At 44.9% G+C, this 25,919-nt stretch overlaps 1 protein-coding gene across 3 annotated transcripts; it reads left to right on the top strand.

The window, feature by feature from the left end:
- Positions 1-2,438: 2,438 nt before the first annotated feature.
- TLCD5 (TLC domain containing 5) lies at positions 2,439-10,077 on the top strand. Of its 3 annotated transcripts, none has more exons than XM_082201080.1 (3): positions 2,439-2,878; positions 5,320-5,519; positions 7,177-10,077. In XM_082201080.1, the coding sequence occupies exons 2-3, from the start codon at positions 5,321-5,323 to the stop codon at positions 7,713-7,715; spliced, it is 738 nt and encodes a 245-aa protein (XP_082057206.1). In that variant the 5' UTR covers positions 2,439-2,878; position 5,320; the 3' UTR covers positions 7,716-10,077. The 3 variants fall into 3 exon arrangements, with proteins under 3 accessions (XP_082057206.1, XP_082057207.1, XP_082057205.1); XM_082201081.1 differs by lacking the exon at positions 2,439-2,878 and adding an exon at positions 3,155-3,222; XM_082201079.1 differs by lacking the exon at positions 2,439-2,878 and adding an exon at positions 3,369-3,697.
- The last annotated feature ends 15,842 nt before the right edge of the window (positions 10,078-25,919 follow it).

The raw sequence follows: 25,919 nt of genomic DNA, 5'->3' as shown, positions 1-25,919 counted from the left end.
ATTAGTGAGGAAGAGGGAGAAAGGGGAGAAAGGCCCAAATCACTCCCCTACTCCAAATGGCAAAGAGTGATATTTCTTGCAGCAAGCAATTAGCCATCCACTAAGTATGTAAAGGAACACGGGTGGCACTGTCGGTTAAACCACAGAGCCTAGGACTTGCCGATCAGAAGGTTGGCGGTTCGAATCCCCGCAACGGGGTGAGCTCCCGTTGCTCGGTCCCTGCTCCTGCCAACCTAGCAGTTCAAAAGCACGTCAAAGTGCAAGTAGATAAATAGGTACCGCTCTGGTGGGAAGGTAAACTGTGTTTCCGTGTGCTGCTCTGGTTCGCCAGAAGCGGCTTAGTCATGCTGGCCACATGACCCGGAAGCTGTACACCAGCTCCCTCGGCCAATAAAGCGAGATGAGCGCCGCAACCCCAGAGTCGGTCACAACTGGACCTAATGGTCAGGGGTCCCTTTACCTTTAAGTATGTAAATCTGCGAATACAGAGGCAGATAAAATTTTAGTGATTTGTCATGATTCATGGGTGGCTTAAACAACAGGAAGTCCTTGATGATATGCCTTAAGGGCATTAATTGACAGCAAAGTAAACAATAGAGGTACTCTTAAAATCGAGGGCAATTCGGGGTTCACAAAACTAGAATGGCAAAACTAGCAACAGCAACGACAATCCAAGGTTACCACTGTTGCAAAGGCTGTGAGTAAACACAGTGTTTATCGCTAGTTAAGCTACATGAGGGGACTTCACTTTTGTTGTAGGATATAATATGTATCTCCTAAGAGAAGTGCTGCTATTCAGGATTTCAGCCACACACACACACATCCCACTTTCCCCGCAATCAACCAACACTTTCAGGAAAGGCTCAAGTGGAAGAAAGCGATGCTTGTTTGCTTTGTTGGATGTACAAAACAATCATGCACAAAATGGCTTAATTTATTTGTGTTCAGAAGGGCAATTGGTCATGTCAAAGTTATGCATGACTGGGCCATCAGGACTGGAGAGATCATCATCCGACCTGACTCACGGTGTGATAATTACTAGACTAGGCAGAGCCATAAGCAAACATGTAATCAACACTGGCCTTTTAATGAAAGCATAGAATTCAGAGGTCCATGGAACCCAAATGTTGTGTTTGATCGAAGAGCCTTCTGGGGCCATCAGCCCAGAAAGGTCCTCCCCACCTCAATTACCCTGTAGCTTTGTTCCTAAATGACTTGCTATGGGCTGCTTCATACAGCATCAGAAGATTTTCCTACTTACCTACCCACCCACTTTTTTACCAGTATTTTCCACTCTGTAGGTGGAAAATGTGGCATGGCAGTGTGGGAGAGAGACGCTTGTAGGCTGCATAAACACTATAAAACTATAACTTTAAATTTATTTACTTATTTATTTGATTTATATCCCACCTTTTCCCAGAAGGCATACATGGCTTTTCCTGTCTCCCCACTTTATCCTCACAACAACCCTGTGAGGTAAGTTAGGTGAAGAGACAGTGACAGGCCCAAGATCACCTAGTGAGCTTCACAGCTGAGTGGGGATTTGAACCCTGGTCTCCCAGATCCTAGTCTGACACTCTAACCACTATGCCACAGTGATGTATCTGTTGGTCCACCCCTTGTGGCTGGTGCTGATGGGAGTTGTAGTCCGAGAGTTCTGGGAGACACCAGATTGGGGAAGGATTCCTGAGTTCCGAGCATGAGAACTTGTGACCCTCCATCAGCCTCAGCCAAAAAGGCAAATTGTCAGGGATGATGGGAGATGCAGCCAAGCAACATCAGAAAGTCCACAGATTCCCCACTCCTGTTCCCAGGTTATATCTAGGCCAAGCATAGGCAAACTCTGGCCCTCCAGATGTTTGGGGCTACAATTCCCATCATTCCTAGCTAACAGGACCAGTGGTCAGGGATGACGGGAATTGTAGTCCCAAACCTCTGGAGAGCCGGAGTTTGCCTATGCCTGATCTAGGCCAATACTCCAACCATGAAACCACTTAAGCACCTTCAACGCACTTTCCCTCAAAGGATTCTGGGCACTGTAGTATGCAAGTAACGGTTCTCAACCTGTGGGTCCCCCGATGTTGTTGGACTACAACTCCCATCATCCCTGAGCTCTGGCCTTGCTAGCTAGAGGTGATGGGAGTTGTAGTTCAACAACATCTGGGGACCCACAGGTTGAGAAAGGCTGCGTGTAAGCGGTAAAGCACAGTGCTCAGAATTCTTTGAGGGGAAGAATGTGCTTTAAAGGTGTGGTACTTGTAGTCTCTACCTAGCCGTAGTCATTGATCGCATTCTCATCCATGAATTTCTCAGTGAGCTGTCAAAATGACGTTTTCAGCACAAGACGACGGTGCAGCCTGGACGGCGCTTCCGCCCCCGACCCCACCCCACCTGCTGGAAACCTTCCTTGACGTATGTGCAAAGTCCCTCCTTGCTTAGGGAGGACTGGATAAGTCTTTCGAAGGGGTCACGTCCAGCTCACCTGAGTGATCACCTGCGCAACAGATTTTACTTGTTCCTCGCCGGGGCTCTCTGTTCCTGGAAGACCTGGCAAGAGGCACGGAAGCGTCTCTCTACACCTCCCGCCCACTGAAATTATTGATCAGACACCCGCTCATTTCCTTTCTTAACACACGCGCACCGCCCAATTCCGATCACGCCAGGAAACGGGTGGGGTGGGTGTGTTCCCAGTTAAGATCTGTTAAGAGTAAACCGCTTGAAATGAATGAATCTAAGTGGCTCATGTCCATTGACTTCAAGGGCCTACTCTGAGCAGGACTGACATTGGTTGACTGACAACTGACAACCCTGACAACCATGGGTTGGGCGCTCTTGTGGGGTTGACGCTCAGCTCGTCTGGAAGCGACCTTTGGAGAGGGTTTGTCGCTCGCTACCTTCCATCCTTTTCCTTCCCTTTCTCTCTCCTCCTTCCCCCGATTACGCCGAGGGGGTGGGCTGCTTCAGGCTCTCCCCTCCTTCCCGGGCCGGCCCCTTGTCCCCACCCTGTCCTCGGCGCTGCGATCTCTCCTCCCCACCAGCAGGTGACCCTAAGCCGGCTCCTCTCCGCCTCCCTCCCTGCCTGCCTTTCTGCCGCCGCCGCCGCCGTTGTTGCCGCCTCCGGCTCGGCGATCATCTTAACGCGGAGACGCCTCGCCTGCCCGGGGGGCGGAGGAGCCGCGGGAGGGGGCGCGGCGCGGTGGCCCCGTCGGCGCTCCGGGCCAGGTAACCTCTCCAAGGAGCGCGCGGGGGTTCCCCAAAGCGGGCGCACGAGCCTGCTGAGCTCTGCAGGGCAGGAGAAGGTATTTAGGGTCGGAGGGAAGAGACGGGGGCCGGATTCCCAGGCTGGGGACCTCCTGTTGCGCTCCATCGAGGCGGCGGAGGCCTCTTTAAGGGAGGGCGCGGAGAGCGCGCGCGGCGCTTCCCAGGCATGAAGACGGGATTCCCAACGGGGTTTTAACCCCGGATCTTCTTTCCAACGCCAGGGATGCCTCGGCCCTGAAGACGGACGAGGCATCCAATAAGAGAAGCTCGAAGCACGTGCAAAGGGTCTCGCGCCTCCTCCCCACCGATCTGGAGGAAAGGGGGAAAGGAAGGGACTTAGGAGTTCAGCTGCAAGGAGCTCGGTTTTCCTTTAAGAAATTGCTGAAATGAAAAGCCCCCCCCCCCAACCTGTTGCACCTCCACTGAAATGGCTCAGGTAGGAGGTGGTGTGGCGGGAAATCTCAGTGCATCACCTTCCCGATTTTAGGCAGCATTTGCTGATCCAAAGGGCGGGGGGGGGGGAGGTTGTTCCCAACCTCACATACCTCTCCAAGTGTTTTTACCCATCACCTGCAATTTCTTCTCCCATTTTTATTTCACGCTTAACTTGTACTTTAACTGCCCTCCCCAAACTGCCAGTTTCTTTCATCCCTCCCTTTGCATTTTATTCTTCCTCCCATAACCCTTCTTCCCCTCCTCCTTTCTATTTCGAATTTATCTGTTGTCATTCCAATAATAATACTAATAATATACAGTGGTACCTCGGTTTAAGAACGGCCCTGTTTATGAGCTATTCAATATAAGAACTCTGCAAAACCAGAAGTAGTGTTCCAGTTAGCAAACAGCTTTGGTTTAAGAATGGACTTCCAGAATGGATTAAGTTCATAAACTGAGGTACCACTGTATGTATATTTTAAAATATTAACCTTTGATCTCACTTTGTAATTTACTTCTACACTTCTTCTGGCCCTGCAGCGGAGAGAGAGCTTTATTCTTTTCTCCCTTCTGAATTTCTCTGTCTCCCGGCCACCTTTATTCACCATGCAACAATTTAGTCCATTGCAAGAGGCTATGGTGAGGCTAGGGGTTGGGGCAGGCAAGTGAGGAGGCACTGGGCAAGCTGTGGCATGTGAAAGTGCCCCCTCCCAAAGCTCACTGGTAGGTTTCAGTCCACTATCTAAGAAACACTGCTAGTGGAAACAAATGCAACTGGTTAACCCTCCTTTTAAAAACCTACGTAGTAAGTTTCCAGTCCTCACAGAAGCTTCACAGTGTGCGATCAGAATAGACGACACCTTGCCTGCCTGCCTTTCTGCCGCCGCTGGGCTAATTTCTAACTAGCAGAGGGTTTAAAAAAAAACAAAGGATACAGAGTACTGCTTAACACTTAGTGAAAAGTTATTGGAAATCAATAATTTGTGGAAATAAATAATTGGAAATAACTTGACCAGCATTTCAGGCTCTTTGTGCTTTGCTAACCTTGGGGTTTTCCCAGAGAATGCTGGCACACCCATTTCTCAAAAGCTTCCCTCGCCTCTTTTTGACAACACCCATCACCCAAGATTGCTATTAGAAGTAGTGTTATAGAAACTAAGATATGGCCCCCTCGAACCTAGGTTCAAATGAACCTGGGTTATGGTCGCCACAATGGAATGTCTATTCACCAGGTGGTTGGACTAGATGAGCACTGGGGTCTCTTCCAATGCTACAGCTTTATGATTCTGTGATCTTAACTACATTGCTTGACTGTAGCTTGCTCTTACAACAATTCACTTGCCCCAGTATACAAGAAGGAAAAAAACACACAGTGGAAATGGAACTAACCATGGACTAAGGCAGAGGTTTTTGAACAGTGGTTGTCAACCTGGTGCCCACAAATCACAGTTGGATCCAAACCAGTAGCAAAATGCACCTGGCGCCTGGCTAATTTCTAACTAGCAGGAGTGATTGTTGGCAAGTGATCGCACATCTCGTGATGGGCAGGGGGGTTTCTGGTTAGTTGCAAGAACTGAGGGATTTAACTTCATCCTCTTCTTTCTCCCCTCTATCCCACCACAGGATGGTGGCTACGATGGTCCTCCGAGTGGCCTTCAGCCTGATTGGCTGGTTCTCCCTCTACACGTGGTCTTGCCATTGGTTCAAAGGCCGCACATACGAGTGGAGCTGCAGGCTGGTCACTCTGACTCACGGGGTCCTTGCCACTTGCCTCTCCGGCTACATCAGCTTCATCGATGGCCCGTGGCCTATGTCTTATCCAGGTATGCTGCAATTGCCTCACCTTAGATCGGATGTTGGCTCCATACTGCCTGAAAAGCAATGTGGGGACAGGGACAGCAGCAAAGTAGACATAAGGGGCTATTGGAAAGGGAATTGAAAATAGTTCAGATGGTTCAGGTGCAGTCGTGTACATGTCACACATGCCTAAAACGGTCACTGCCTGAGCAGGAATCCTCCCCCACTTAATGCGCAAACGACTTGTGTGCAACTATGTACACACGCAGCACAGGGAAATAAATAAATTAATGAATTCCTACTCAGAAATGGCAGGAGTTGGAGAGTCCTTATGGCTCATGTAGAGACCCTCCCTGGAGCCCAAAGAGGATGTCACTGAGGGTGGAGGAAGCCCTGCAGAGACTGGAGATGCAGCGGGTCTTTGTTTAGGCTGCTCAGCCTCCCTGCCTAACAGCTGATGTGCAGGGTAGCACAGCAGCAGCCAGTTTCCCTCACATCCTCCAGTCTTCTGCCAGCCCCAGAGCTTCAGTTCTAGTTGTGGATATTTTTGGATACAGCATTTTTTTTTGCAAGGATTGAAAAGAGAGTGGAAGAGATGGTGTTTAAAGGGTGCTCCCCACCTTATGCGATTTCACTTATGTGCATGGCGGGCCGGAACATAACCCCAGCATTGGGAGGGGGGAGGGGGGGACGCCTGTGTTGTATAATCTTAGAAAGCTGTATAATCTTAGAAGGCTGTGAGTATCATGAAGACTTCTGAATTTGCCACTACACTACTGGCTAGGTGGACCAATAGCCCGGCTTAATATAAAACAGCTTCTTACAAGCTGGATGCAGTCTGACCTAGGGGTGGGTGATATCTGGTTTTCAACATTGTGATATACCAATACAGAACTACCTTGGTTCTCGAACTCAATCCGTTTAAAACGTTTGCAAAGCAAGGCATAACTTCTGATTGGCTGCTTAGCCCCAGAAACAATGCTGACATTCAGCTTCCAAAAAAACATTTGCAAACCGGAACACTTCTGGGTTTGTGGCATTCGGGAACTGATTTGTTCGTCAACTAATCCATTTGGGAACCAAGGTATCACTGTATATCACAGCATCTAAAATAAGGATGGCCCTATTTAGAGGCACAGGGGACACGGGTGGCGCTGTGAGTTAAACCACAGAGCCTAGGACTTGCCGATCAGAAGGTCGGCGGTTTGAATCCTCATGACGGGGTGAGCTCCCATTGCTCGGTCCCTGCTCCTGCCAACCTAGCAGTTTGAAAGCACATCAAAGTGCAAGTAGATAGATAGGTACTGCTCCAGCGGGAAGGTAAACGGCGTTTCCGTGCGTTGCTCTGGTTCGCCAGAAGCGGCTTAGTCATGCTGGCCACATGACCCAGAAGCTGTATGCTGGCTCCCTCAGCCAATAAAGTGAGATGAGCGCCACAACCCCAGAGTCGGTCACGACTGGACCTAATGGTCATGGGTCCCTTTACCTTTTTATGTAGAGGCATTCGCTGGCTTCATGGTTTTCCCCACATTGTGATTTTTGCATAGCACACATACATCATGTTTCACAATACATTGCCAGGTCAAAAATTATGAAACTGATATAAGAGTGTGGACTTCAAACCGGTTTTGGATGATATATCGCCCAGCCTTAGTCTGACCTTCTTTTTGCCTTTCCTTTCAGGGTCACCTAACACCACCCTACAGGTCCATGCGCTCTGCATGAGCTTGGGTTATTTCCTCTTCGACCTTGGTTGGTGCGTCTACTTCCAGGCAGAAGGAGCTCTGATGCTGGCCCATCACACCGTCAGCATCCTGGGCATCACCGTCTCCCTCGCCCTGGGCGAGTCAGCCGCGGAGGTCAACGGGGTCATCTTTGGCAGCGAGATCACCAACCCGCTGCTGCAGGCCCGTTGGTTCCTCCGGGAGAAGGGGCTCTACCACACTCTTACGGGGGACGTGGTGGACTTCTTCTTTGTGGTGCTCTTCACAGGGGTGAGGATCGGGGTTGGGGCGTGGCTGATGTACTGCGTGTTGATGTCGCCCAAGCCCAAATGGTTCATCAAGGTCGGCGGGGTGATTATGTACACCGTGTCTTGGGTCTTCATGGTCAGCATCTGCCGGTTCGCCCGGAGGAAGAGCATGAAGAAGTACCATGCCTGGAGGAGCCGGTGGAGCAAAGAGATGAACTTGAATACCAACGGGCACCTGAAGGACCATTGACACCCAATCTGCGTCTGTGTTCATGATCTGGTTAGCATGGGGCAGGGGGAAGTTTCCAAAGGTCTGGTGCACAAGGCCATGTGTGCAAGGCAGGTCATATTGGAAATGAATACCCCGGGCTGCCTAGTAGATATGTAGAGCGCTGGATTAAGACTGGGTGACCTTTGCCAGCAACTTTCCTCTAAGCCCAACATACCTCACAGGGATTTTATGAGGAAAATAGGATAACTCCTGCCCTGGGTGTTTTGGAGGAAGGGCGGGATACAATCATGATCAGTTGATAGACCTACGTCATGCTGGAGTAGGCTGGAATAGGTGTCAACTCCAGGGAAATTTGCACTATGGAAACATTGGCGTATCCTGCTGCTGATGAGGTGCATTCAATGAGACAAAAACACTTGTGTACAACAGAAAACCTGTTTGCACTCCCAAGGCTGTGAGCACTTGGAATGCAATTAACCACAACCTCCTCCAGCAACGTCACCACTGTACATGAGAGCAGAGGATGCTCCTTTTATCTTGAGTGGGATCATTGGCCCATGTCTAGACTGTACACTAACTGGCAGCTGATCCCTAGTTTTTTCAGGCAAGCAATGTTCTAGTCCCAACCCTATCTATATGCCAGAGGACTTGCTAAGCAGCACCAGTTCATTTTTATGACGTATTTTCCCAACATGCCATTCAGGGATCAGGATAGCTTGTCGTTTATAGCATCCAAAGACTCAGAGAAGTGACACAGGAAGAGAAAGATTCCTATTGCTGCCACTTTTTGAATGCGTAATACGATGCCGAATCAGAACAAAGATTCACCCAGCCAGTATTTGTTTCTGACAGGAAAGCCAGATGTCAAGCATGAAGGTGGCAGCAGCCCTTCCATTCTGCCACCACTATGAGCCAATATTTGGGGGTATTCTGCCTCTGAGCGTAGCAGTTTCACTTAGCAATCATACTTAAGGGGATGCTTCCACTTTCTCTGAAGACCAGGCTTGAAAATGGGAGGTTGGGATATATCAACCCATCTTGTGGTGGAAACCAGGTAGACAAAATCATCTACCGCCTCCTGCCCCAGCTGCAACAAATCCTGTCTCTCCAGTATCATTCTCTACAGCCACAGCAGGTGCTGTACCTCTCCAGTGGTTTGACTTCACTCTCAAAGGCACACCCCTCCATTGTCTCCCGAGACAGATGGATGCCAACCATCCACCCATCTTCTTAAACCACACACAAACGTGTCTTTCAGGAATCGTTGCTCCAGTACGCCTGGGACTCCCCTGAACAGTAAATCGACGTTACATTGCCCAGTGTTAATGAAACCATTGATTATTGTTGGTTTGAAGATAATGCCCGAAAGCACATTTTAGAATTCAGGGGGGAGAGGGGGCTAATCCTTAAAGTAGTTCTTGTTTTCTGATAGCTTGCTGTTTTCTCTTAGGCACACTCTTCTGTATTTTGAGTGCTAATAAGCAGAAGAACTAAAATCAGTGTTGTGGCACTGTTGGGGTGAGAGATGTTTGGGTTTGGCTCCCCTGAAGTCAGTGCTGAGGTTCTCTTGTTCAGCCAGAGCTGCAACAAAAGTCCTATTGGTATATTTGGGACCATCTGAACAGTGTCATGCTTGCTGGGCTGGACTGAAAGTTTGTATGTATAGTTTCTAGCTGTTTCCTGGGCTGTGTGGTCTGGATGTTGGTATAGTGAGTCAAAAGTCCCAGGTAGGCATTATATGCCAGGGTTGAAGTATAGAGGCACCTGGCAGCTTCCATAATATGAGCTACAATGTGGCTGGGATTTATTTTTATACGTACCTGGGATACTGGTTAAGCTGGTCCATGGAGTTTGAACGAACTGATTCCCTCCCTACCCCTTGGGGTTGTGGAGGAAGAAGATGTCGTCTCTTGCTCTTATGCCTCAGGAACATAGGAAACTGCCTTGTAATGGGTCAGAACTTGGGTTCCTGTAACTCAATACTGTCTACACTGATTGTGGATCTCCAGTGTTCAGGCACGGGTCACTCTCAGACCTGCAAAAGCCAGAGATTGAACCTGGAACTTTCTGCATGCAAAGCTAATGTACTACTGAGCAATGGTCCTCTCCATTGTGTGTGTGTTTTATCAAAAATACATACCACTGTTCATAAAATCAGAGTGGTTTGCAGGCAGCCATTTTGCATGGGGGGGGTTCCATTCCCAGCCCCTGTATGCATTGGCTGAGTCCACATAAGTATGCCCCACCCCCGTTCTGCCCTCTTCCGGGTCCAAAAGGACCTGTGTGTCACCAAGCGCACATCAATTAGACACGCCTAAAATGATTGCTGCCTGTACAACAATCAATACATGAATCCATACAATAAAAACAATATAGAAAATTTTGAACTCAAAAATCAGCTCACTGTTATGGAAAGGTAGATTCTTAATTTCCTGCATAAGCCTTGCAGAATAGTTTTCAGCAGGTGTTTAGAAGATGACAGTAGGTGATTGCTGAATCTCCATTGACATATTCCACAAGAGCGAACCAACGGCACTAAGAGCTAGGTTCCTTGTTGCTGTTAAAGGAGCCCCACCAACTAGAGGAACAACTAGTGATGCTCCTGCAGATAATCCCTGTGATCAATCTGGCGTATAAGGATTCCAGGGGTCCCTAAATTGTTCAAGGCCTTGTAAATTAAGCCTTGAACCTGGCTTGGTACTAGATGGACAACCAGTGCAGGTGTTTTAACAATGCTGCCTCCATCAGCAGTCTGGCTGCCCTATTCTGCACCAGCTGAAGCTTCTGAACCAAGGGCAGCCCCACTAAAAGCACATTGCAGTAATCCAGCCTTGATGTTGTGCTTGGGCAGCATGCTTGCCATTCTTCGCTGGATCTTGGAATCTATATGGCTTTGATAATATAATAGAGCACATAATATACACTGATACCTTACAGACGCTTCAGGTTACAGACTCTGCTAACCCAGAAATAATACCTCGGGTTAAGAACGTTGCTGCAGGATGAGAACAGAAATCATGCAGCGGCAGCAGTGGGAGGCCCCATTAGCTAAAGTGATGCTTCAGGTTAAGAACAGTTTCAGGTTAAGAACAGACCTCCGGAACGAATTAAGTTCTTAACCAGAGGTACCACTGTATATCCTCTGAGGATAAATCTGGTAGCTTCTGCTTCCTAAAAAATAAAATTGAAAGGAGCAAGTTCCTTAGTCTGGGTTGTTGTGGACTTGTCCATTCACTAGTTTATCATTGTGGCAGAAAGCTGGGGAACAGGGGCTACTTAGTATCTCAGCTTCAATCCTTGGCATCTCTAGGTAGGACTGGGAGAGTAAATACTGATCTGGGTGGACCAAGGAAGTTTCCTTTGTTCCTAGGGTTGGGAGCCCTGGACTACCCATTAATAATGTCCCTGCAGGGATCTCTATAATGGCACTGATGCTGCTGGGCCTAATTTTATATATGTACATGAAACTCTCCCCTTTTGCCTGGTCAGTGGGATCTCTGTGCATTAGAGGCGTGCAGGATGGAGACCGACCTGTGCAAGAAAGAAAGCTGAGCCGAGTGCTTAACTTGGCATAATCGCCTTATCCACTGGATAAGGAAGGTCACTCAAGCCACCCTGATGCTTTGGAGTGGCATCTGTGACGTACAGGAGCAACCGCTTCCTTGATAAGGTAGTCCAAGTATGGGCAGGTGCAAGAAACCGATCTTGCAAAAATCAGGGAAGCTGCGTTCGCTGCCATTGTTCTCTGAAGGGCAGGCAGGCTCCAAATACAACACAAGAGTGTAGCCACGTGTCACAATAACCAAACCTAGGATTAATGGGAGCTGAAACGTATGTGATCAGCAGGCTCATATCATAAAAAAGGGGCTCAGCAATTCCTCCAGTATTTCCTGCATAAGCCTTGCAGAATAGTTTCCAGCAGGTGTTTAGAAGATGACAGATTATCCAGGCTCTGGACCCTAGAAGAATATGATCAAACACTAAATGATTATATATGCAAATAAATGTACTGCCAGATACAGGCTTAGCACTGTTTAATTAAACATTTCTGCTTCTTCCTTCCTCGATAGTAGTTCTTGAGGCTTCAAATGAATGCTGGGAACCAAACTAAGGCAACGGTTTTAAGAGCACTCAAGGTGGAAGGAGTTTGGCGTATGAAAGATAGTTTTGTTTTGTTTCTAAAGGAAACTTAAGCCCCACATAGAAATGAAGAGTTGCAAGTGGGATCAGCAACAAAATGTTACAGTGCAGAATGTTCCTGTTCAGGTTGCCAGCCATGCCCTTTTCCATTATATTCCATTCCATACCTGCCCTTGCAGTTTTCTGTCCCTCCCTGTCATAATAGGTAACCAGCATTCTGTGGGTATTAAACATTCTCCATCTTCAGTGGGCTGTTCTTGTGTTTCACCCCACATTTCCCCCCTAAGCACTTTTTGTACTTCTCCCATGTCTTCAGATATCTCTAACTTGTCTGTGAGTGGTGCTGTTTTGGCTACATAGGGACCTATACTCAGAAAAATGAGTTTTCCATTACTATATAAGAAGAATATAGGATCACCCAGATAAGAGTTGATCAGGTGTTAGATACAGCAGTTCCCCTTTAATGTTTCTGGATTTGATTATTGCTCTGTGTTGGGGACCACAGCTCCCATCATCCCTGACCATTGGTCATGGTGGCTGGGGCTGATGCAGTCTAACAGCATTTGGGGGGGCACAGGTTCCCCTTTCCTGCTCTGTAAGTAACATTTCCAAGTCAGAGTGACCATCAGAATTAAAATGTTTCGAAGGAGGTTGCTTGAGCTTCTTTGCCAAGATTGCTGATGTGTGATTCCTCCAAAACCCATTTACGAAGTCTGTTCTTGGGCTTGCATTCAGTAACGTAGATTACATTGTTAGACATGCGGGTGACATTCTATTTAACAAATAGGTCTTATCGCTTGTTCTGCTTTTAAAATCTTTTTGCAAGGTAAGTGCAGGTGACTGGGTTCACCTGTCTGCGACTAGCATTTCAAAGAGAAGGCTGGATTCAAACACTACCTTGACATGCTAGATTTCCACAGGCAAAGACGTTTCTTTGATATGGAAGAGTGTTCAAATATTTGATCTCCCACTGCTTCCAGCACCTGCATTCTGAAGTGGTACAGCTCAACACCAGGTGTGTCATGCCTTGGTATTGTATCTCGGCTCCTACTGGCTCATGAAAGGCTCTAGAATCAAGGATGGGTCCCCTTTTAAAGGGATGTGCAATGCTTAAAATAATTCGTGATTTCATTATTCAGAAGGGTTAGCCCAAGGTGTCCGGACCCCGTGCGTACAGCATAAAAATACTAGCATAAAAGCACCATGTTTTGAATTACTGTGTAATAATTATTTAATGTTCCACCAGTGATGGGTGTAGCAACTTTGTATTATATTTTATAAAAATAAAAAGAGATTTTATGTATGAAAGGCTTGCCATAAAATGTGCATTCCTCTCCTTTTTCCTCAGGGACACAGATGAAAAGGAAACTCAGTTAAGTTACTCTGTTCAAACTTCCTGGGGAGGCTATTCTGTAGATGAGGTGCTACTACCAAAAAGGCTCTGTCCTTGGAAGGCACCCATCTAATTTCACTTAGCATGGGTTGCTGGAGAACCTTAAGGGTCAGTTAAACATATGCAGGAGGGAGCATTCCTTCAGGAAACATGGTCTCCAGTGGGGTACTGGTCCCAGTTTGGCAAGAGGAATGGGGGGTAGGGTGGGGCTTCCTCTTGATCAGTCTCCCCATGTGCAAACTGGGTGTTGATGACAGAACACACACAGATCCCCCAGTCTTGCTCCCATAACCAGCACCCTGTGTTGTATAATTGGTGTTGTTGTTGTTTAGTCATGTCGGACTCTTCGTGACCCCATGGACCAGAGCACACCAGGCACTCCTGTCTTCCACTGCCTCCCGCAGTTTGGTCAAACTCATATTGGTAGCTTCGAGAACACTGTCCAACCATCTCATCCTCTGTCGTCCCCTTCTCCTTGTGCCCTCAATCTTTCCCAACATCAGGATCTTTTCCAGGGAGTCTTCTCTTTTCATAAGGTGGCCAAAGTATTGGAGCCTCAGCTGTATAATTGGTAGGATGCAGTAGATGGTTATACGTACTTTTAAGAACTCACATTCTGCCATAAATTAACTTCCACCCATCTTCCTTTTTGCCCCTCTCCTTTTGACAGGGTCCTTTGAATAGCTGTATTTTGTTTATATACTTCCAGGCTGTAAAGTTCAGAGGTTTCTTCTGAGCAGTTAAGAAACAGAGCTTCAGGTTTGAGCCATCTCGCGGAAAGCCAGCACCGTAAGCAAATCCGTTCCTTGGATCCAGAGATGAGAGGAGAATGTTTAAAAGTCTCATGAAAGCTCCAAACATGCTTAGGCAGCTCCTAGCTTCTGCATTGCTTGGTTTGGGGTTGGGGTGAAAGGCTGAAGAAAGCTTTCATTTCCAAAGAACTCCTCCTTCAAACGCCAAAACAGTTTTCAGCAGACGTTTTTCATTTCTTTAAACCGTGTCACTTTGATCTTTTCTGCCCAGACTGAAACGGATGTTTTGTCTCTCTCTCTGTGTGTGTATCTGTGTGTGTAAGAGATTCGGAGAGACTGCTCATTGGAATTAATCTGCTGGATAATGATCATTTGTGGGGACCCATGGTGCCATCTGGGTAGGACTTTGGGGCAAATGTCCAGGGACCCACTCAGCAGAATTAGCAGGGTGGACCCCAAATGCACCAAGGATTGCTTGCCACATTTTAAAGAAAAGTTGTGCACATTACTATCTAAAGGAGGAGGCAGCCCGATGCACCATTAATTCCAGAGTCTAAAAACTGATGGGTACAGGAATAATTTGGCTTGTGGTTCTTCCCCTATTTTGCGGGGTAGGGAGGGACTGGCAATATTTTGCACTCTTAAGCTTGATGCTCTTATCTGATATTGCGATGTTGTGAACTGCTTTGAGATCTATGGATCTATTAATAATAATAGAGTTCCACTGGTTAATTATGTGAAACGAGAAGAAGTACCTCTTTTGTCTGTCCAGAATCTGCTGCCCAGTGGGTGACTCCAAGGTCTACTTTCCTCAGCATTTGGAGTATTTGTGAATATTCCATGGTCTCACAGCAGTTTGGAAAATTTGGGTGGAAGGCTAGGAGAACCTCTGTGTGTTTATATATTACAGTGGTACCTCGGGTTAAGTACTTAATTCGTTCCGGAGGTCCGTTCTTAACCCGAAACTGTTCTTAACCTGAAGCACCACTTTAGCTAATGGGGCCTCCTGCTGCTGCCGCGCCGCCAGAGCACGATTTCTGTTCTCATCCTGAAGCAAAGTTCTTAACCTAAAGCACTATTTCTGGGTTAGCCGAGTCTGTAACCTGAAGCGTATGTAACCTGAAGCATATGTAACCTGAGGTACCACTGTATGTAGGTTGCCAGCTTAGCCTAGTGCTGTGAATTAAGGAGAACTCCATTTTTGGCAGCCATTGCTTAACCATGATAGATTTCCTGCATTACAGAATGAAAAAAGGGAGGCTGCCAATGGATTTTCTGGCAAGCTGAAATAAATGGACGAACCTCCCTTCCCAAACAGTTCCTGCTTCAGCCAATCAAGATGCTTTCCCCTGGAGATGCTAGATTCAGAGAGATGCTGAAAAACTCAATAAAAAGAACATTTGAATTCCTTTTATCCTAAGTAGGTTCCAATCCATTTATCAGGCTGTGTGTGTTGAATACTGCATTGTAGTTCAGCTATTCTTCTCTCCTATGTCAATAAATTGAGTCCCACCCTCCCACCCCACATTTTGTTAAGTATACAAGGATTAGTTCCACCACACCCACACCCCCAATCATGCACTGTCTTTGTGTCAGAAACTACTAAAGTCCAAACTGTTTCCAAGAGTTGATTGTTTTGGCACACTCTTTCATTTTAAAATGCATCTCCCGTTGATTCACTGCCCTCTATCCATGAAATATACTCGGAGTCGAGAGTGGATTTCATGCTCTTTATTCAGCTCATAGTGCTGAGGAGGAATGGAAGTTCCCCCCAGAATGTCTGCTTTATATACATTATTTACACAATGGGCCCCACGTGATTGGCTAATTCCAGGATTCTCCTGTAGGCCAATCAGGTTGTGGATTCACTTCCACCTGGAGCTGGATTGGGTGGCTCCTGTGGACCAATCAGACTGCTACATTCTGGATCCTATTGCTCTAGGACCAATCAGACTGCTGCATTCTGGATCCTATTCAACTCAGTACATAACAATCCAGATAACCATAATAATATAATTTATTGGTTTGCTCATCTATCTGTCTTTACAAGGCAGCAATGGGGGATATCCTCCCAATGCAAACAGCACACCTGGAAGAGAGATTTTCCTCCAACCACAGCAGGGCATGAAATTGGGGGTGGATTTTCCACTCCACACCTGCTGTGATCTTGGTAATAATCACCCTTGTGACCCAGTTGCAGGAGTGGGAAACTTTTGGGGAGCACATGTCAGTGGTGGGTGCAACCAGATACAAAAGTGGGTAGGGTTGCCATATCTCCCCCCCCCAAAAAAAAAGTTACTGGTCTTTGTTTTATTTTTCATTTATTTATTTATTTATTCTTAAATACCTCCTTTGCCATACACCTGGGTTTTCCCAGACATTTTGCTGATTTTGCGAAAATCCACCCAGACGTCATTAGTCATTATGCTGCCCGATTCCAGGACATGTCCGGGAAAATCTGGACATATGGCAGCCCTAAAATTGGGTAGAGCAATGCTTGTGATCCTTATCTTTGCAGAGCACTTAGGCTATATTATACTGCTGTGCAGAGGTTTTTGAGGGGCTCAAGGATTTATCTATTTTATTTAAATTTTATTTATTGAATTTATATACCGCCCTCTACCTGCAGGTCTCAGGGCAGTTCACAGGATAAAATCAGAAAATAAAAGCACAAAGTACATAATCAAAATAAAAACAACAACCCAATTCTTATTTTTTGGCGATCACTTGTAGCTAAGGAGGATTATCTTCCATGAACACAGTCTTAACAGTGACTGTGGAGGCCAATTCTGGATCCACACGTCCTTCCGCAGTGGGGACATAGGTTTTCAGGTGGGAGTTGATCATGGTGAGAGTTTGCCAAATGTGCCTTCCTCTTAGCTTGTTTCTCCCTTTTGTCCTGAGTTTGAGTGTCTTCAAAGTCCACAACACCTTTGGTAAAGGCTGTTCTCCAATTGGAGCGCTAGCAGGCCAGTGTTTCCTAATTGTCAGAGTTTATGCTACATTTTAAAAAAAAAAATTGCCTTGAGAGAGTCTTTAAACTTCTTTTGTTGATCACCAGCATTATGCTTTCCATTTTAAATTTGGAATAGAGTAGTTGCTTTGGAAGGCAATAATCAGGCATCCAAACAATATGACCGGTCCAACAATGCTGATGTTGAAGAATCATTGCTTCGACACTCACGATCTTTGCTTCTTCCAGTACACTGGCATTAGTTCGCCAGTCTTCCCAAGTGATATGTAAATTTTTCCCCAGAGAAACCATTGTTGGAATCTTTAGAGCAGTTGGAGATGATGTTTATAAGTGGTCCATGTTTCACAAGCCTACAGTAAGGTTGGTAGTACAATAGCTTTGTAAACAAGCATGTTGGTTTTCCTGCAAATGTCCCGGTCCTCAAACACTCTGCACTTCAATCAGAAGAAAGCTGCACTCGCCAAGCTCAAGCAATGCTGGATTTCGGCATCAGTGTTGGCCCTTGTGGAAAGGTAGTTGCCCAGGCAGGAGAAGTGATTGAAACTTTCCAACATTACATCATTGAGTTGGATTTGTGGCACTGCAGAGGGGTTGTTTTGTGCTTGTTGGTGCAGCACTTTGTTTTTTTGGATGCTGAGCAATAGGCCAAGCTTTCTGTAGGCTTCTGCAAAGATATTTAGGATGGTTTGGAGGTCATCCTCTGAGTGTACAGACACTACGTTGTCATCAGCATACTGAAGCTCTATGATGGAAGTTATGGTAACCTTATTCTTTGCTTTCAGCCTACTCAAATTAAAGAGCTTTCCATCTGTTCAATATATGATTTCTACCCTGGTGGGGAGTTTCCCTTCGACAATATGTAGGATCATGGCAAAGAAAATAATAAATAGAGTTGGGGCAATAACACAACCCTGTTTAACACTTGTTTGGACTGTGATTGGTTCACTTTGAGATCCATTGTTATCTGTGATTGTTGCTGTCATCTGTATTATCATGGAGGAGCAGAATGATGTTCACAAATTTATCTAGGCAGATGATTTTCAGGACAGTCCACAGAGCATTATGATTTACAGTGTTGAAGGCCTTAGTCAGGTCGATAAACACTATATACAGAGATTGGTTTTGCTCTCTACATTTTTCTTGAAGCTGTTGAGCAGTGAACACATGTCCACTGTCCCAGGAAGGGTAGCCTCAGATATAGTAAGGAGATGGTTTGCTAAGATCCTTGCAAGAATTTTGCAGGCTGCAGCTAATAAAGAGATGCCTTGGTATTTTCTGCAGTCCATTCTATCACCTTTTTTAAAAAAAAAGGTTGATAATTTTGGCATCCCTAAATTCTGCTGGGATCTCCTCTCTCTCCCAGATTTTTGATGAGCTTGTGAAGTTGTTGTGTAAGTTCAATTCCACCCACTTGAAGATTTCGGCAGGTATCCCTGGCTTTGTTGTTTTTCATTTGGTTAATAGCTGTATTAACCAAACTCTCCCAGATTTGGAGATATATCTCCAACCCAATAACCTCCCCCCACCAACACATTTTAAAAGTGCATGGGATGTCAATCAAATCAACCAAAGGCCTGCTTAAAGAGGGATGTTTTTGCCTGGCACCTAAAGGTGTATAACAGGGGTCAGCAAACTTTTTCAGCAGGGGGCCGGTCCACTGTCCCTCAGACCTTGTGGGGGGCCAGACTATATTTTTTTTTGGGGGGGGGGAATGAACGAATTCCTATGCCCCACAAATAACCCAGAGATGCATTTTAAGTAAAAGGACACATTCTACTCATGTAAAAACATGCTGATTCCTAGACCATCCACGGGCTGGATTTAGAAGGCAATTGGGCTGGATGCGGCCCCTTGGCCTTAGTTTGCCTACCCATGGTGTATAATGAAGGCACCAGACGACCCTCCCTGGGGAAAGCTGGGAAGGCCTGGGAAGGGGGTTGGGAAAAGTGCTGAGGGTCAGATACACAGGCCCCAAGTGCAGCATTTGCCCCTGGGCCTGAAGCTTCTCACTCTTGCTCTACAGTCTACTCTGCGCTATTCAAAGTAGAGGCAAGCACGGTTTCTTTAGGACTGGCCTCTGTCTCTTTATGCCTGCTATGCAGATAGTGATAATGGAAATTTGCAGTACTAAGATCTTCCAGTAGATGGCAACATGTTGTAGAATGCACCCAGTCACTTCTGGTTTTCTTCAGAGGTGGGCAAATTGCACCCAACCGTTCCTGGCGGTTCAGTATGCAAAACTGCTTGCTGTGTGCACTATTAAACAGGATTTCTTTCTTTCTAATTTTACCTTAAGCTTTGCAGTTATGGCTTCCACCGTTTAACTCCAAGGGAACAAAGGCAGATGAGCCAAAACAATGCTCAAAGATGGCCACTTGCCCAGATCGTTCATCTGGGCTACCATCTGGTACACTAGCCCAGGCATAGAAACATCATTGATTTTTTTAAAAGGGTGACTTTCAGAACTCTCTGCCTATCAGTATTTCCTGCTTGAATCATTAACATTTCCTCTGTTGGGTGAGCTGGAGGACTGTACTTCAGGGCTGGCACACTCATGGGGCAACGTGAGTGCCTCAGGTGGCAGGATCCGCAGGGGCAGCAGACCCAACCTCCAAGTGCACTAGAATATCTGCACAGTGTCGGATTAAGACATGCTGAGGCCTTAAACCATGACAGCGTTCACACTATACCTTTGGAGCATATTCAAGGTACAATCATTTTCTCAAAGAACTCTGGGCACTGTCGTTGGTTAAAGGTTGTTGGGAACTGTCACTGTTTGAATTCTTTGGGGGAAAGAACGGGCTTGGAATGTGCTTTTCAGGTATAGTGTGTACACAGCCTGTCAGGTTTAAGAAGCTCCACAGCATTATGGGGTGGGGGAAATCTATAAATACAGTATGCAGGGCTGGATTTAGGTTTGATGAGGCCCTAAGCTACTGAAGGTAATGGGGCCCTTTAGATGCCCAGCTGTCCTTTGTCAACAACAAATTGTCACTTTTTTGTGTTGAATATATGCTATATGGTTATTTATGGACCTAATAAGTATCTAAAGCCATTTGCCACCTTTGCTGTATGTATTTTTTATTTTATTTGTTTTTTATCTTATATTTTGGAAATGTACATCCAGTTTTTTTCTTTAATTTTTTTTGGGGGCCCCCAAGAGGGTGGGGCCCTGAGCTATAGCTTGTTTAGCTTATACGTAAATCCGGCACTGACAGTATGACAAATAATTGCCCAGACATTTAGTATCTTTTCCTCACATCAAACAGTAAGGTCTGATTTAGAGTCTGTTTTCCCTATTTCCTTTATTATGTAAAACACAAAATTAAGTGGTTTTTTTGTTTTTTTGTTTAGTATTTAGAAACACTTCATAATCAGAGGCCCTAAGCTGTAGCCTACTTTGTTCGTGTGTTAATCTGCCACTGAACCTGCACCCAACTCAGAGATTTAACTGTGAGGGAAATGAAAAAGTACACAGGGCTGAGCCCTGGTGAAGGAAAACTTGAGCAACTTACCTTAATGGTATTTTAATACGGCAAAAACTGGGACAAAATGGGGACAGAGATTGAACAAAGCTGGGTACCAGAAAATAGGGACACTTGCATACTATGATGCCAATGATAAATGCAAAATAATTAGTATAGATCCCACAAGCCTGAAGACTGCCCACTCCTGCACAGGTAACAGGCAGGTTTCTGCAAGATTGAGGCCACATTTATACCATACATTCAAAGCAGTATCCTACTGTTTTCAATACTTATGGCTTCCCTCAAAGGATTCTGGGAACTGCCATTTGTTAAGAGTGCTGGGAGTTGCTAAGAGACCCCCGATTTCCCTCCCAGAGTGGTTTAACAATCAATCTCTCTTCCCAGGGAACTCTGGGAATTGTAGTTCTGTAAGGTGAATAAGGGTCTCTTAACTACTCTCAGCCCTCTTAACAAACTACAGCTCCCAGAATTCTTTGGAGGAAGCCAAGACTGTTGAAAATGGTGTCGTGGTGCTTTGCAAACCATAGTGCAATGGTGTGACTGTGACCTGAATGGCAAAAATGGCTATCTGCTGGAATCAAGGGTACCACAAGTGGCTTAGCAGGGTGGGAAAGGAACAACATGCACTTAATACTAATGGGGCTAGTTGAGTTGGTAGAGTATGAGGCTCTTAATCTCATAGTCGTGGGTGAAAGATTCCTGCACTGCAGGGAGTTGGACTAGATGATCCCCACGGTCCTTTCCAACTCTACAGTTCCATGACAGAATCTAGAAACATATAAACAAAATTGTGAAAAATATGTTTTGAAAAATACATTGGATTTGCCATAGCTCACCATCGCCATCTAGTGTCACATTTGTATCATGCACTTTACAACACACTTAAAAGTTTTATTTTCAGCTTTATAGCTGATTCTATGAACTGGCTTTAGTCCATGGATGGGATAACCCTGAGCCCTGTGCTTAGCCCAGGAATATATTTTTTTCATCGTAGCATATCCTCCAACATTTCTCTGATGAAAATAGCAACGTCCAATTCCATAATAATAATAATTAACAATTTTACTATTTATACCCTGCCCATCTGACTGTATAGGTGGTTTCCAACATGTATAAAAACACAATAAAACATTTTAAAAACTTCCCTATACAGGGCTGCCTTCAGATGGCTCAGGGGTCGGATAACTCCATACCCTCCTACAGTTCTCTTATGAAAATAGGGACATCCTAAGGAAAAGCGGGACATTCTAGGGTCAAATCAGAAACTGGGACGACTTCTATAAATTTGGGGTGGTCCCTGGAAAATAGGGACACTTGTGTGGAGCTCACAGTTGTTCCACACAAAAATGGGACTACAATAGGCCAGGGGAGTTAGTTTTCAGTGACTAAGTTTGGGCTGGTGCTGGAAGCTGGAGACACAGAAGTTTGCCTTGCTCTGTCCTGGATCCAAGGCTATGAGCTTGGAGCTTCTCTGGAAACCTAATGGGGAAGAAATATCTGTTGGGGTGTTAGCGTTGCGAACCCTTCTATCTGTTCGAAATTATCCAGGTGCCAGGCACATTATGCACCTGGCTATTGGCTTCGTGCAACCAAGTTAAGATGCCCGGGCACCAGGATGGCGCCTGACATCTTCACCATCTGGCTAGCAGGCGTACAGCATCATCTTCATTATTTTTGCTGCCATGCTATGGCACGATTTTAACTGGAGCTGACAATATACACAATTCATCTTCAGCTTTGTAACCTTGTAAAAGGGGGAAAAGGTGCCTAAATATTCTGTTAGTGCACCTGTAACCTAGGATGAAGAGGCCATATGGCAAATAGCTTTTATATATCACACTGTCAAGTTGTATACATGTGTAATAAAAGCAAATCTCAGTCTCCACTGGCCTTCATTCCAAGGGAAATGAACCCTGCATAAACACTGCAGCCTATGCAGTCCCCTGCCACTTGGAGGTTGGTATGCATGCAACAACATTTTCATGCAAGTAACAGCGCAGTGCTACTCTAGAGTTCAGTGGGGCTTACTCCTAAGCAAGTTATGGTAAGCAAACCCATAAGGCTGTGTACACACTATAACCATTAAAGTCATGGTAATAAAGCCATAATAAGGCTGTGTGCACACTATACATTTAAAATTATGGTAAGGAAAACTGTAATAAGGCTTTGTACACACTATACCTTTGAAGCACATCCGAAAGACATTATTTCCCACCCTGCTCAAAGAATTCTGGGCACTGTAGTTTGCTAAGAGTTGCTGGGAATTCTAACTCTGCCAGAAGCAAACTACAGTGCTCAGAATTCTTCGAGGGAAATAATGTCCTTCAGATGTGCTTCAAAGGTGCCCCAAAGCTCACCTAATCGTGTTCTCCCAGTGGCAAGCTTGCAAGCAGGACTGGAGTGCAAGACCCGTCTCCCCTCCTGTGGTTTCCAGCAACTGGTATTCATTTTTTTTTTTTATAATAATTTTTATTACATTTTTTACAGAAATAACAGAACAGTCAAAGAATAAAAAGAGAAGATAAAAAGAAGGGAAATAAAAAAGAAAAGGAACACGACCACTTCAATGACTTATTTCAAATTTCCATTGGACTTCCCCCGTCCCCCGCACAATGCATTCTTAACAATAAATTTATCAGCAAATTATACCCTTATTTCGTGTATTTCTTTATATTTTCAATTGCAGTTTAGATTTAAATCTCTTGATCACCATATACTCTAAAAATATACCATAATATCGTTTTTACCCATTTAAATCTTGGTTCTTTCATAAATCTTATCAAATTTCATAAATATTCAAGTTTCGTTACTGGAGCTAAATTCCCATTCATACGACATCTTATGTTTCATATAACTTATAATACTTTTGCAAATAGTCTTTGAATTTTTTCCAGTCCTCCTCCATTGCTTCTTCTCCCAAGTCCCGGATCCTTGCAGTCATCTCGGCTAGTTCCATGTAGTTCATCAATTGCGAGTGCCAGTCCTCCAGTGTGGGCAAATCTTGGGTCTTCCAATACTTGGCGATAAGAATTCTTGCTGCAGTTGTAGCATACATGAAAAAGGTTCTATCCTTTTTAAACACCTTCTGGCCGACAATGCCCAGAAGGAAGGCCTCTGGTTTCTTGGGAAAGGTGTACTTAAACACCTTTTTTAACTCATTGTAGATCGTTTCCCAGAAGGCCTTCAATCTTGGGCAAGTCCACCAGAGGTGAAAGAATGTCCCCTCAGCTTCCTTACATTTCCAACATTTGTTATCGGACAAATGGTAAATCTTAGCTAACTTAACCGGGGTCATGTACCACCTGTATGCCATCTTCATAATGTTTTCTTTCAAAGCATTACATGCAGTAAATTTCATACAGGTGGTCCATAACCTTTCCCAGTCTTCAGACATAATATTATAACCAATGTCCTGGGTCCATTTTATCATTGCTGATTTAACTGTCTCATCCTGAGTGTTCCATTTAAGCAGCAAGTTATACATTCTCGATAATAACTTGGTCTTTGGTTCAAGCAATTCTGTCTCAAGTTTCGATTTTTCCACCTGGAAACCTGTTTTTTTGTCTAACTTAAAAACCTCATTAATTTGGGCATAATGCAGCCAATTTTGCACCTTATCCTTTAGTTTTTCAAAGCTCTGCAGTCTCCAATTGCCTCCTATGTTTTCTATTATTTCCCAATATTTCGGCCAGTATGCCTCCATATTGGTTGTTTTCCGAGCTTTGGCCTCTATTGGTGAAATCCACCTCGGAGTTTTACTCTCCAATAAGTCTTTATATTTTTTCCAGACCATATATATTGCTTTTCTGACAATATGGTTTTTAAACATTCCATATGATTTACCCTTGTCATACCACAAATACGCATGCCAACCTAACGAATTGTTAAAGCCTTCCAGATCTAGGACATCGGTGTTTTCTAGTAGAATCCAATCTTTCATCCAGCAGAAGGCCGCCGCTTCATAATATAACCTTAAGTCCGGCAGGGCAAACCCCCCTCTCTCTTTTGCATCAGTTAATATTTTAAACTTTATTCGGGGCTTTTTGCCCTGCCAGACAAACCTAGAGATATCCTTCTGCCACTTTCCAAAGCATTCCACTCTGTCCACAATCTGCAGGGCCTGAAACAAAAACAACATCTTTGGCAAGACGTTCATCTTTATAGCTGCAATTCGGCCTAACAAGGATAATTTCAGTCTTGACCAAATTTCTAAATCTTTTTTAACTTCTAGCCAACATTTCTCATAATTGTCTTTAAATAAATTCAAATTCCTAGAAGACAGATTCACCCCCAGGTATTTCACTTTTTTAACAATGTTTAGTTCTGTCTCTTTCTGAAACCCTTCTGTTTCCATAGCCGTCAGATTTTTCCCTAACACCTTAGTTTTTTGCTTGTTCAGCTTAAAACCCGCCACCCGACCAAATTTCTGGATCAGATCCAAAACTCTTTTTGTACTGGGTTCTGGCTCCTGTAGTGTTAAAACCAGATCATCTGCGAATGCTTTCAGTTTATATTGTTTCGCTCCGACCCGTATTCCTTGTACCTGCCGATCCTCCCTTATCATATTCAGCAAAACCTCCAGGACTGAAATAAACAGTAAAGGGGATAGGGGGCACCCCTGGCGTGTTCCTTTTTCAATATGAAGTTCTTCTGTCACCACATTGTTCACTATCAACTTAGCTTTTTGTTCAGAATAGATTGCCTCTATTCCGTTCTCAAACCCCCTTCCCACTCCCATCCCTTCCAAGTTTTTCTTCATAAATTTCCAAGAAATATTGTCAAAGGCCTTCTCCGCATCAATAAAAATTAACACTGCTTTGGTGTTAATATTTGTTTGTAAAAGTTCCAGAATATCGATAATATTCCTGGTATTATCAAACAAATGTCTACCTGGGAGAAAGCCTGCTTGGTCCTTATGGATTACTTCATTTAATACTTTTTTAAATCTGTTAGCCAAAACATCCGCAAATATTTTGTAATCCACGTTTAGGAGTGAGATGGGGCGATAGTTCTTAAGTTGAGTCTTTTCAGTTTCCACTTTAGGTATCAGTGTGATGAATGCTTCTTTCCACGTATCTGGTGCCTTCCCTCCCCCCATAATCTGGTTGCAAACCTCCTCTAGTGGTTGTATCAAATAGTCTTTTAACGTCCTATAATACTTGGAGGTGAGTCCATCCGGTCCTGGAGATTTGCCTAACTGCATGTTCTGAATGGCATCCTCAATTTCCTGTTGTGTTATTTTGCAATTCAAGATTGATCTCTTCTCTTGAGATAGTTCTGGAAGGCCATTTTCTTTCAAAAATTGTTCTATCTCGGCTACATCCTCGGATCCTTGTGTGTATAGTTTTTTAAAATATTTCTGGAAGCACTTTCTAATTTCTCCGGGTTTCTGAATGTTCTTTCCTTCAACTTCTAGATTGGTAACATAATTTAATTTTTGTCTCTTTTTCAACTGCCAAGCTAGCAGTTTCCCAC

This window comes from Podarcis vaucheri (genome assembly GCF_965113315.1).
Source record: "Podarcis vaucheri genome assembly, chromosome: 15".
Lineage (NCBI taxonomy): Eukaryota > Metazoa > Chordata > Lepidosauria > Squamata > Lacertidae > Podarcis > Podarcis vaucheri.
The sequence above is the reverse complement of the archived record's forward strand: the minus strand, read 5'-3'. Positions and strand labels throughout refer to the sequence as shown.

What these genes read in the sequence shown, in the direction of transcription:
- TLCD5 (XM_082201079.1), top strand. Translation starts at nt 3,648, where the DNA reads ATGAAAAGCCCCCCCCCCCAACCTGTTGCACCTCCACTGAAATGGCTC. An exon ending in CCTCCACTGAAATGGCTCAG is followed by an intron (nt 3,698 to 5,319) that starts GTAGGAGGTGGT and finishes ATCCCACCACAG; the next exon opens with GATGGTGGCTACGATGGTCC. An exon ending in GTGGCCTATGTCTTATCCAG is followed by an intron (nt 5,520 to 7,176) that starts GTATGCTGCAAT and finishes CTTTCCTTTCAG; the next exon opens with GGTCACCTAACACCACCCTA.